General features: G+C 42.7%; 1 protein-coding gene across 1 annotated transcript in view; it reads left to right on the top strand.

Annotated features, from left to right (window-relative positions):
- The window catches only part of pms1 (PMS1 homolog 1, mismatch repair system component), a 169385-nt gene that overhangs the window by 70303 nt on the left and 86769 nt on the right, over positions 1-12313 (top strand). The window contains exon 6 of the mRNA XM_084310426.1: positions 5955-6071. Coding sequence (XP_084166552.1) covers positions 5955-6071 — 117 coding nt within the window. The remainder of the gene's footprint in view (positions 1-5954; positions 6072-12313) is intronic.

The following is a 12313-nucleotide window of genomic DNA, read 5'->3' as shown; positions in this document are numbered from 1 at the left end:
GGAAATTATTCCTCTGCATGTGACCCATCCTAACCACTTAGGAGCAGTGGGCCACAGACAGGCAGCCAAGGGCCAACTCCCGCTGTAATGACAGTACTTTGGTCAAGGGTAATGGCAGGGGTGTACAATACCATGCATGTCTTTTGGTGTGGGAATGGCCCCAGAAAGGGCCCTCATCAGGTTCAGACCCAGGATCTTCTTGCTAAGAGGCAGCAGTGCTGGCTTATGTTTGGTTCAGAGTGCCTAAAATTATCTTTGTTTTGGTCTATGTTGACATAGGATAATTGTGTAGTAAATGTGTTTTATAAACCAATTTCAGGCTCTGCAAATGTAAACAAATCCCCTCCCCTGAAACTGCATAGTGCACCTTTAAATTTTGATGTGATCCATCTGTACACATTTTAAAACTCCTGTGAGCTGCTTTCTATTTTGGCATATTTATTTATTTCCCTCTTCACTGCTTTTAACCTTTCAGTCTGCCATCTACCAACTTTTAATGGAGCAATGAGCCCAAAAACTCTCACATCATGCCAAAAAAGCACCATTCTGGTTATCTTTTTTAGGTTCTGATATTTCCTGAATTTCCCCAAGGGGATCAATAAAATAATATCTTATCTTATATATTGATGGCGGCAATCCAATACATACCATCTTTAATAGCTTGTTGTTCCTAATAGGACACCCCCCCCCCCACACACACACACCAGCATTGAATATTCCTATGTCCTATTTAAGCATTACATCACGCGCAGGAGTGGTTTGTGAACAATAAACCATGCCTAGGGGTGGTCGTTAGACCCCCCTAGGCATGGTTTATTGTTCACAAATCACGACTGCAAGTGGTGTAAAGCTTTTATACAACTGCCAGATTCATCCAACCTTATTTCTATACAATAAACACACATTAATCGAAGATTTATTGAAAAAACCATCCGCCAGAAAAAGTAGTTCCCACAACTACAAAAAAGACAAGTTGCCTCCATGTGGAAGCAGCTTGAAGTGCATCCAACCAAACTAACACATCCAACTGTGTATTATTGGAATGATTGAGAGAAGTTGCCTCATGTGGAAGCAGCTTGAAGTGCATCCAACCAACTAACACATCCAACTGTGTATTATTGGAATGATTGATTGAAAATTTTATTACCAGATGCAGAATGGGTACAATACAGTACGGCTCAATACACACAATTGTTAAGGGAATGCAGACCTACTTTCCATAGAACTTCATTCTTAGATGCTTCTATATAAAGTAGGTAAAACAAATTAAAAAGTTTTCTTTGCCCTATAGGAAAAAAACATTTTCTTCGCCCTATTCTTTTATTTATTTTTTTAAACCTACTGTAGAGGGCCTAAACTTAACCAGTTGGAAACCAAGCGTACAGTAATAAAATTAGCAATCAATCAATCAACTCAATAGGCCATGCTCACTTAGAACAGCGCAGCACCCAGCTCTCTGACTATCCCCCGTGTTGCAGGCAGAGTGTGTGTGTGTGTGTGTGTGTGTGCGTGTGTGTGTGTGTGTGTGGGGGGGGGTGTGTGGCGGTGGGTGGAGACTAGAGCGAGCGCTGACAGTCGAAAGGAAAAAAAAATTGAAAAAAAAATTGAAAATTAATCAATCAATCAATCCGCGATTTTTCTTTTGTTACAGAATGATTCAAGACTCATCAATTACATCATCCAACATTGTTTAAACGACTAAGACATTCGCTGTGACAGAATCGCTTGATATTTAGTCGTTTAGTCGCTATCAACATATCCATTTGTAAAGATTATTGTCCACCTTCTTGTGATCCGGCGGAGTGATGTGATGTGGTTCGGTTGTGGGCGGGTCCTGGGCCAGCAGCGTGGAATTGTTGCCAATAAAGACGTGTAAAATGACTGTTTCAGCCAATCAGAATCGAGAAATGTGCATGCCGTTGTATAAATTCTTATATTCTATATTACTCATATAATATTCTATATTCTTATATTTATAAAATGATATATTCTGTGAATACTCATGAACTTGTGAATATACATAAATACACCTATCCAATCCTTGACACACACTGTCCAGGGCTCGAGACTAACGATGTCCCGTCGTCCCGGGGACGATCAAATATTGATTTGGGACGAACAGAAATCTTTTTTGGGACGCAAACGGGACGAGAGGATTTAATTTTTTTCACAGGAAATGTCAATTAGCCGACTGTCAGTGCGCGCATATATATATGAATTATTCTACGTTAATAAAACATACCTGGTGATCAACTACAGTTTGCTGTAAACACTATGATATGTGTGTAGTGTTCTGATAACGACAGCTGCAGCGGGAGCTGGCTCATGCTGGATTTGCGAATAGCATGCAGCTGCAGAGCCGCAGAGCCAGGGGCGCTTTCAGGTCCGGTCACAGGCCCGCTCAACAGCGCTCCCCACACAACGGCTGAATTGCCAATGGCTGAATTGGAGTATTGCACTGTGCAATACTCCAATTCAGCCATTGGAAATTCAGCCGTTGGGTGGGGGGCGCTGTTGAGCGGGCCTGTGACCGGACCTGAAAGCGCCCCTGGCTCTGCGGCTCTGCAGTTGCATACTATTGGGATTCGTTGGGAACAGCAGCACGGAGTCTCGACTCGGGACTTATTTTATTTTATTTTAGCAGCAGTTATCAATATCGACCAGGAGGACAGCGCGATCTAAGGGACATGTTTCATTACTAGTCAAGTGTCATTACTTTAGTTATCAAAGGTGGAATCTCTGGACGCAATGACATTATATAGTTTAAAGCTAAACTACGTTTTTCTTTCTTGTTAGGAGAGGGATAACTTATTCAGTTAGATTTGATTTGATCTTTATTTATCTCTAACATTTTCAACCATAAATACATTATAACAAAAAAAACTAAAACGAAATAAAATACGGCGGTTAGGTGGCCGAGCGGAGATTGCGTTCGTCACCAACCCCGGAGCTGTGAGCTGGATTCGCCTGTTCGAATCCAGCTCACAGCTCCGGGGTTGTCACCAGCTTGGCTGGCCGTCTGCACTAATACAATTGGCTGTATTAGAGGGTGGGAGAAGCTGGCGGGGTGGGTCCGGGTCGTTGTAAACAGCGACTCCTACAGTTCGGTCGGGGCGCCTGCTAAGCGCGGATAGGACTTGAGGGGGATAGTGTGGTCCTCCCACACGCTACGCCCTCTCGATGAGAATCCGCGCTGCCAGGTGAAAAGAAGCGGTGATTGGCTGGACGTGTGTCGGAGGAAGCACGTGGTAGCCTCCACTCTCCCAGATGATCTGACTGTGGGGGGTAAGTGCGCAGCGACCAGGAAGGGACTGGGAATTGGCATACGACTAACATTGGGATGGGAGAAAAATCGGAGGAAAATGGAGAAAAAAAAAAAAAAAACGAAATAAAATACAAATACATTTAAATATATTTTCCTATGGAAGGAATAATCAACATGACTCCAATTGGTTGACTATAACAGCACCGTGACCAAATATCCCTATACTAGCACCTTGTTAAACACTTTTTTTATATATATATACCGGTATATTTATTTATTTTTAATCATAATTATTCTTGTGAAATCTTTCCACCTGGGAGCCTTTTGACTAAATCAATTTATTCTCCCCTTCTCTGAATGGGGTTTCTTATGGCAATAACAACTATAGACGACAAAACCAAAGTAAAGAAACAACATTTGATTTTTGGGACGGTTACATTCACTTTGGGACGGTTAAGATTGTATTTCGGGACGGTTCTGGGACGGTGGTGAAAAAAGTTAGTCTGGAGCCCTGACACTGTCGGTTCCATTCCATTTCTTTCTCTTATTTTATTTATTGTAGAGTCATCATCATCATCATTTCATCATCATTTATGTATTCGTACATGGAATTACCACAGTCCAACAGTACATATTAATATAATTCACCAAATTCCATGGCCGAAAAGAACAGGAAGAAGAAAAATTCTTATATGCCCCTACACACATATAACAATTCGTATATGCCCCTACACACATATTTTGGAAAAATGGAAACATCAACACAACTAAATAAAATCAACATAAATAAACTAGGGATGCTCGATATTGGCTTTTTTACCGATACCGATATACCGATATTGTCCAACTCTTAATTTCCGATACCGATATCAACCGATATCACATTTTAATGCTGATATCGGCCGATAATATCGGTAGGCCGATAATATCGGACATCCCTAAAATAAACCCATTTTGTGTATCTATCAGTCAAACTACATAATTAGGTTCATTCATTTATACACACACACACACACACACACACACACACACACACACACACACACACACACACACACACACACACACACACACACACATCTATACATTTATATAATGTATTATTCTATATTATACTTCTATATACTATATAATTTTATAATTTTAATTTTATTATAATATAACTAAATCATACTATTTATACTACACCATATTGGTATACAGTATTATACAATATTTTAATATATTATTATTCTATGTTATGCTGCTATATACTATATTACTATACTCATACTGGCCTATACTGCAATTCTATGCTATGTTATCCTGTTATGCTAAACTGCAATATTATACTAAACTGTGCTATACTGTCTATTTATCTTTTCTTTGTACAACCTTTTGAAGTTAAATATATTAGTAGAACTCTTTTCATCATTCTGCAAAGAGTTCCATAGTTTGATACCTATAACTGAGGTGAACCTTTGTTTTAAGGTGGTTCGTGCAAATTGGTGCTTAAAATTGAATTTCCTTCTGCTGTCATCTGGACAGGGAACGAACAACCTCTGTATATTTGCTGGTAATACTCTGCATTTAGCTCTAAACAAAACCAATAAAGTCTGTATTTCAGCTAGCTCTTTAAGTTTCAATAGTCTGGATTTAATAAATAATTCATTAGTATGTTCTCTTGAATCTACTTTGTGAACTATTCTTACTGCTCTCTTCTGTAATATAAATAATGGCTTTATGTTGCTTTCATAAGTGTTACCCCACACTTCCACACAGTAACTCAAATATGGTAGGATGAGTGAACAATATAATATTCACATACAAATTATAATCAAGCACATTATTTGCCTTGTTCAAAACAAAAACACTCTTGGCTACCTTCTTTTTTATGTACATTATATTGCTGACGGCAATCCAATACATACCATCTTTAATTGCTTGTTGTTCCTAATAGGACACACACACACACACACACACACACACACACACACACACACACACACACACAAAACACCAGCATTGAATATTCCTATGTCCTATATTCTTATATTATTCTATATTACTCATATAATATTCTATATTCTTATATTTATAAAATGATATATTCTGTGAATACTCATGAACTTGTACATAAATACACCTATCCAATCCTTGACACACACTGTCGGTTCCATCTAACCCAACTGCACAATACAACCCATATGATTATATTGACAGCCCATCCACGATGGTATATAATTTCCTTCTCTTATTTTATTTATTGTAGAGTCGCACACTTCTGCAACAAGCATTTCATTGTACCTGTATGATGGAGTATGTGACATCATTTGATTTTGATTTGCAGTGCCAAACTCAAACACTGGCAGAATAAATCTTCAATGCTTATAGAATTGCTGAATCACATCGTGACCATTCCTTGCCCTAGTTCTCGGAATAGTCTGACAGAGGAAGCTTGGTTGCCTGCTGTCAGGTAGTTAACGTTTCATTGTTGGGGCTTTGTTTTGAAAATGTCTTCTCCTAGAACATTCAAATAGTAACCCACCCCCACATTCCCACATCCTGCTGGCTCTCCACAGAGGTAAGGTATGAACTATAGAATTGAGGATCTGCGGCCCAATTAAGTATCCTGACAGGTGGGTCTGCGATCTAGTTTTTCTCCTACAGGGGGACTGATTGAAGTTAACCAGTGTCCTTATTGTTGCAGGTGGTGGTGTGGCAGAAGGCCAAGGTGTCCGATCACAGAGGTGCCCTCCTGGCCACGCTGGGGCCCAGTGTCGTTGCCAACCTGCTCCCATGCCACTATCGCCAAGAACAGCCTGAGGTCAGTGGGGGAGGGGATTCTTAGGTGACTAGCACCGGACCAGTGTCACCCAGCAGCACCAGAATCTGTTCCATTTGGTTGTCATCCACCAATTCTACCATTTCACTGCCCTGAGCGATCCGGAGTTCAAAACTTGAAGTATCTGCAGATACAGAGTATTGATCCGATCCATTACCTTTACAGAACAGTTTAGACTGTAGACTATTGAACAAAAGATATTCTAGATATAACCCATTTTCCTTTCCATCTTTTTCTTTGTATCAAAAATATACCAAACAAGCAAAAGAAAAGTTGCTTTGCTTTCATATGTGACATGTTACATAATGGTTGTTGGTATTGGATTTTAATATTGGGGAAATGATCAGACACAGATTCCATGTTTTGGCCTGGTAACAGCCTGATATGCCACCAACTATTGATCTGGTGCATGCCCTAGCTGTCATTGTCAAAATGTAATTTATCAATAACTATTAGCCAATAGTCCATTTTAGGAGGCTGCACAGCCAGTTTGACACAGGTTGCCTTTTCCAAGCCATTCCAAAAGTATAATGAGGAGTTGACTGTTGGGGAGACTTACAACTTGTCAGATCATATTTTAAAATGATCTTCTATTTTTGTTGTTGCACATGGTCCACAGCTCAGCTGGACAAAGCCACCTGTAACATGGCAACAAATGTTGCACTGAGTTAAAAGAGCTCATGGAGCGAGTGCGTTCTGATGGACGAGCGTCATGGCTGAACTGGCACAGAGCTGCATCCTACACGTCCCACCTCATGTGTATACCTCTCCTGGCCAAATCCAGCGCTCTCATACCCTTTGGGCCTTCATCGTGGATCCATTATGGCAATTCGGCTGCGGAAGACATTGGCCTATCGCTCATAGAATGCAAATGAGAGAAGAGAACACAAGATATACTTGGCCGTGAGCTAATAGCCTCACCAAGAACGTCTGGCCTTGTCCCAGCAAAATGTGGTCAGCTGGTTATGGGCCAGCTATTCCCTTGCCCTTTTCTCATGTGTTTCTTCCTGATGAGGAGTGAGCTAAGGCTGGGCGGTATGCCCAAAATATAATTTCATGATATTTTCACGAGTTTTGATGGTATAACCGTATTTGACAATATAGAGTGAGTTGGGCGGCATGCCCCAAATATTATATCACGATATTTTCACAAGTTTTGATGGTATAACCATATTTGACAATGGTTTTCAGGTACAAATTTCAATGTGATGAATGTGACTTTCTTTTTTTTATGTCTTGTAACAATTGTCATGATCCTATTTCATTCAACGGGGGCGTTGGCAGGAAAAATACTGGTATCATATCGAACTAGACTACTAGAGGACCTTGGGAAATAATTGGTGTCATGCTACAGTAGCTTGTTGTTGTCATGCTACCATGTCAGTAAGGGGGCTAAATAATGCTATGAAGTTAGGCCGTTTTTTTTTTTGTTTTTTTTTTGGCGCCCCCCTCGCCTGTAGGAAGGTCCGCCCCTGGTGACGAGATAGCAACCCGGGGAGAAGTCAGATGAGCTAGCCAAAGCTACATTCCGTAACAAGACACAGAAAAGGGAGTTATAGACCGCTCATTAAGAAAAGTTTTAACTACCAGAACCGACCGACACACTGAGAGAAGCAGAGCATCCTCCTATTTGGAGGGGGGGGGGGGGGGGAGTTGACCACTAGCTAGGGGATAGGCCACTAGCGAGTGAGGAGAGATAACACAACCAAAAGAGATGGAACTTATTAATTTAGTTTCTTAACCTTTTAACCTCTTAAATTAAGCCCTAGCCAATTTGAGTAAATTGTAATGAACCAGAGGAGAATATCAAATTATTTTCTTTAAAAAATATATATTTGACGGTGAATAACTGCATGCTAAAATTGCCACTGAGCTCATTCAGCACCTTCTTGAGATTAGGTGTACAAAAAAATCTCAGCAAATGAATAAAGGGCAGATGATTTACAGGGTTTTTTGTAGATACAGTACTGCATTTTGCCACCCGGACACATGCAATTTGAAATATGAATATATAATATATAATATCAGGCCTATAAATTACCTTATTATGGCCAAGTCACACATCTATGGATCAGGCCAAATCTCCCCTTTCCAATGGCAGAGTTCAATCTGGATTTAGTACCACCAGGCGCCCCTGACAGGGCAGCAAAAAACGTGAATGAAATCTACTGTAAGTACAGTTACTTTTTTATAATGTAAATATCTCCGCCATTTTACACAGAAAGTTAAAGAAATGAACTACGTTCTATTTTATGGCAATAACGTTCAGGTTGTTGTTGACCCGTGAGATATGATCTCGAAAATAACAAACAAAAAAAAGAAGGTTCACGCTGGAAGTCAGATGATTGACGGGCTGGCGTGAGCTGGGAAGTGTAGTTTTATGAAAGTCGAAAGCCCATCGAAAGCCCTGGTTCTCTTATTTCAAAAGACTACACTCAAGTTGAGTTGCGCCATGTCCTCGCTTCAATATACGTGCTGAGATTTCTACAAACTCCTATGTATTCATATAACACTTAAAATCATTGGTAAGCAAACGTAGTGCAGAAAATATACACATTAACTGCTGTTTTGACAGGGTTAGGTGTTTACTCTTGGCTACATTTGAACAAGAAACACAACATTAATTAATACGTTCTGTATTCATCTATTTATGGCGTGATATCAATCCCGTACCGGTACCGGACCGTTCGGGCTTATGTATTCATATAACACTTAAAAATCATTGGTTAACAAACATAGTGCAGAAAATATACACGTTGACTGCTGTTTTGACAGGGTTAGGGTCTTTACTCTTGGCTACATTTGAAAAAGAAACGCAACATTAATTAATATGTTCTGTATTAAGTATTTATGGCATGATATCAATCCCATACCGGACAGCTCGGGCTTAAGGGGTTAAATACTTTGTTTCATTCTGTACAAGAATGAAAGGTTATTCTATAACCTAGTTATATGAATACTGGCAGAGCGTCTCGCTCTTGCCATTATGAGATAACTCTTATCTCCTAGCACCTACTGTGCTCATGAACAAACAATTTGAACTCATGCATGTGACCAGGCCACGGCCCAGCGTCCTCCTATAAGACACTGGACATGGTCACACTCTACCTTCCTCGGAAAAAAAAGTTTCCAACATTGAAAACCTAACCAAGGGACCTCAGGGCGCTAAGAGCGAGACGCTCTGCCAGTATTCATATAACTAGGTTATAGGATAACCTTTCGTTATATATCATACTGGTCATCGCGTCTCGCTCTTGCCATGATGAGATATGGGACAGAGCGGACGCGTGACCCGACAAGTGTACCCCCTGAGGGCCCGTAAGCCCCACTACCAGGGAGGAGGGGAGTCCCGTCCATCCGCCCGTCCTAACGAAGGGGGGGAGGCAGTCAACTCCACCAAAGTGCGAAAAAGGGGGAACCAGAGACCCCTGAAAAACGCACAGCACAGGCGAGACCACGTGTGACACATCACCCCGTGGCACACACCTACACACCCCTGCTGCGTCTATTCTTTCCCCAACACATTTCCAGTTCTGCGTGCGTGTTCTGCGATCTGATTGGCCACGGACGTTTCTGGTGCAGCAGCCCGAGGGGGGACCTGTCCAGCCAATGTGCAGCAAAAGGCAACGCCCCCGCACAACCAATGTGACGGGTGCTACATGGACAGCGCCTCACCCGCGCCAGGGCCACCGCAACAAACAAACCAGTTGAACGGAAGCCCTGAGAGCCAGAGTCCTGAGGTAAACCCCCAGTGCACGGACAGGACACAACAGTTGAAAGCCCGCCTCCAACTCATGAACGCCTGACGAACTCATGAAGAGGAGGCCAAGAGGGGCCTCCAACTCACGAACGCCTGACGCCTCATGAAGAGGAGGCCAAGAGGGACCCCAGCAGCAGGCGCATCACGGACAGCGCCGTAACCGTCCTAGGACGGAACCTCCCGAGCGCGCCGAGAACCCAACCACTCGCCGCCGCTCCCATATAGACCTTGAGCTTAAAAAAAGCCCAAGTACTCCACCCGTTGACTGGGAAGAGGAGAACTCTACTTCCAGTCTACAGCAAAACCCAGGCTGGTGAGACATCACCTGCCTGGTATGAGACCTGGCAATCTACCCTGACCGGCCAAGGACCAGAACGTCGTCCAGGGCAGAATACAATTCGTAACCCCCGACGACGCAGAGGCCCCAGTGCGGTCTACACAGGGCTGTACGCTAAGCTTTTTCACTAGGGGCACACTTGCCCCTAAATGAGAAATTTAGGGGCAAAAAATATTTTTTAGGGGCAAATTTTTAAATAACAATTTTACCATTATTTATATCGATTGTTTTTGATTTTAAAAAAAATAAAGAAAATTATTTTATATAATTTTTTTTTAATAAAATATATATATTATATAATCATACTTGTAGTTGTATTATCTGCGAGACATCGCCACCACGCAACAAGTCAAAATGCTCGCTATATGCAACCAGCTCCACTGTCTGTGTGTACTCGAGTAGCCTCCAGCTACGGCCAGGATTCTCCGGAGCTGCAGCTGGGCCCTATACTGTAGCCTCCAGCTACGGCCAGGATTCTCCGGCGCTGGACCTGGACCCTATTGACTATATTCAGCGTGCCCTCAGCTCGAATACGCATCGACTCAGTGTTATAAGACATTGATATCAGGAGCTATCTGAACTATTTAGTTTAATGGGACGTTTCGTTTTGAACAGTTAGGGTTGGGTACCGTTCACATTTGAACCAGTACCTGGGGATCGATAATGGTATACGACGACAGGGCTTGAGACTAACACCGTCCCGTCGTCCCGGGGGAAATAAAACATGTATTTGGGATGAAGAAAAATCCTCCACGGGGCCGGGACACAGTCGGGACGAAGAGGATTTATTTTCCCCCACTTGGAAAATGTCAACTGCGCCGACTGTCAGTGCGCATATCACTGTCAAACGGTGCATGTCTTCCGAGTGCTCGCTTTAGTTGACAGTGGCACAAGACCCGCGGAAATATCAGAATGTTTAATAGAATGTTTAATAAAAGTTCTCGTGGTTCCGGCCATCCTCTAGCCATCCTCTCAGTCAAGGGAGCACTCTCAAACATGCTGCACTATTTGAAGTGTATAACGTTAAACAGAGCAGAAGAAGATGGAATAACAGACACAGACTGACCAACAGGGAACTGCATCCAACCCTAGTACAAAGGCAGGTCTGCGGTGGTGGCTACTGCCACTGCTGGCTCAATGTTCTCGACGGTCACATTTTCATTCGACGGCTCACTAGGAGGTGGAACGCGTCGAAAATATGAAGCAATACTAACTTTACTTTTCTTCATAGGCATAGCTAAATCAGTGCTCAGCTCGCGTGAGTGGCGTCATCACACGGCTTGGATAATTTAGGAGTGAAATGCGAATGCAAGGCTTGAAATCCCTACTCGCAAGCCCGCCCCCAAATATTATTTACCAATCGCAACGGCCAATTAAAGGGGCAATTTGCGACGAGCTCGTCGCACTGTACAGCCCTGGGTCTACATGCACTTGGTGAAGATGCGGGGAGCCAGAGAATAGCCGAACGGCAGCCTCTGGTACCCGTACGCTAAGCCCTGCAAAGGAAGCGTAGGTAAGCCCTAGGATGGAAGATCGGGATGCGAATACGCATCCTACAGGTCTATGGAGGGGAACCAGTCCCCCACCTGACAGCGTCTAACAGGTGGGAGACGGTCAACATTCTGAACCTTCCATGGGATAGGTCCAGTATGGGTCTGACACCCCCCCCCCCCCCCGATTTCTCGGGCACCAGAGAATACCGGGAGGAAACGCCACGCATCGCGTCCTCCTTTGGGACCACGACGATGGCTTGCTTCGCCAACAGAGATTGGAATATCGTCGGCCAGAGCTGTCACTGCTGTTGACCCTGACAATAGGTTCTGTACCAAACCTGAAAATGGAGGGTGGGGTTGTGCAAACTGAACACAAGTCCCCACCTCAGCGTTCTCTCCATCCACCTTGACATATGGTACTGCTGTAGCCATATGTGATGATAATCCCAACCGCACCCGCCGCCACTTGGCGCTGGTTTCAAGTTTCAAGTTTCTTTAATAGTTGTCATACAGAAGTACAGAATACTTTTATACAAAATGCTTCTTACTGTTACAATCCAGAGACTGTGCTAGACAAGATAAGTATGAAATAAAATAGTATAGCATGTAAATTAGAAGTAAAAATAGAGGTCAC

Source organism: Notolepis coatsorum (assembly GCF_963971535.1).
Source record: "Notolepis coatsorum genome assembly, chromosome: 3".
Lineage (NCBI taxonomy): Eukaryota > Metazoa > Chordata > Actinopteri > Aulopiformes > Paralepididae > Notolepis > Notolepis coatsorum.
Note: the sequence above shows the minus strand (reverse complement) of the source record. Positions and strands in the feature narration are given on the sequence as shown.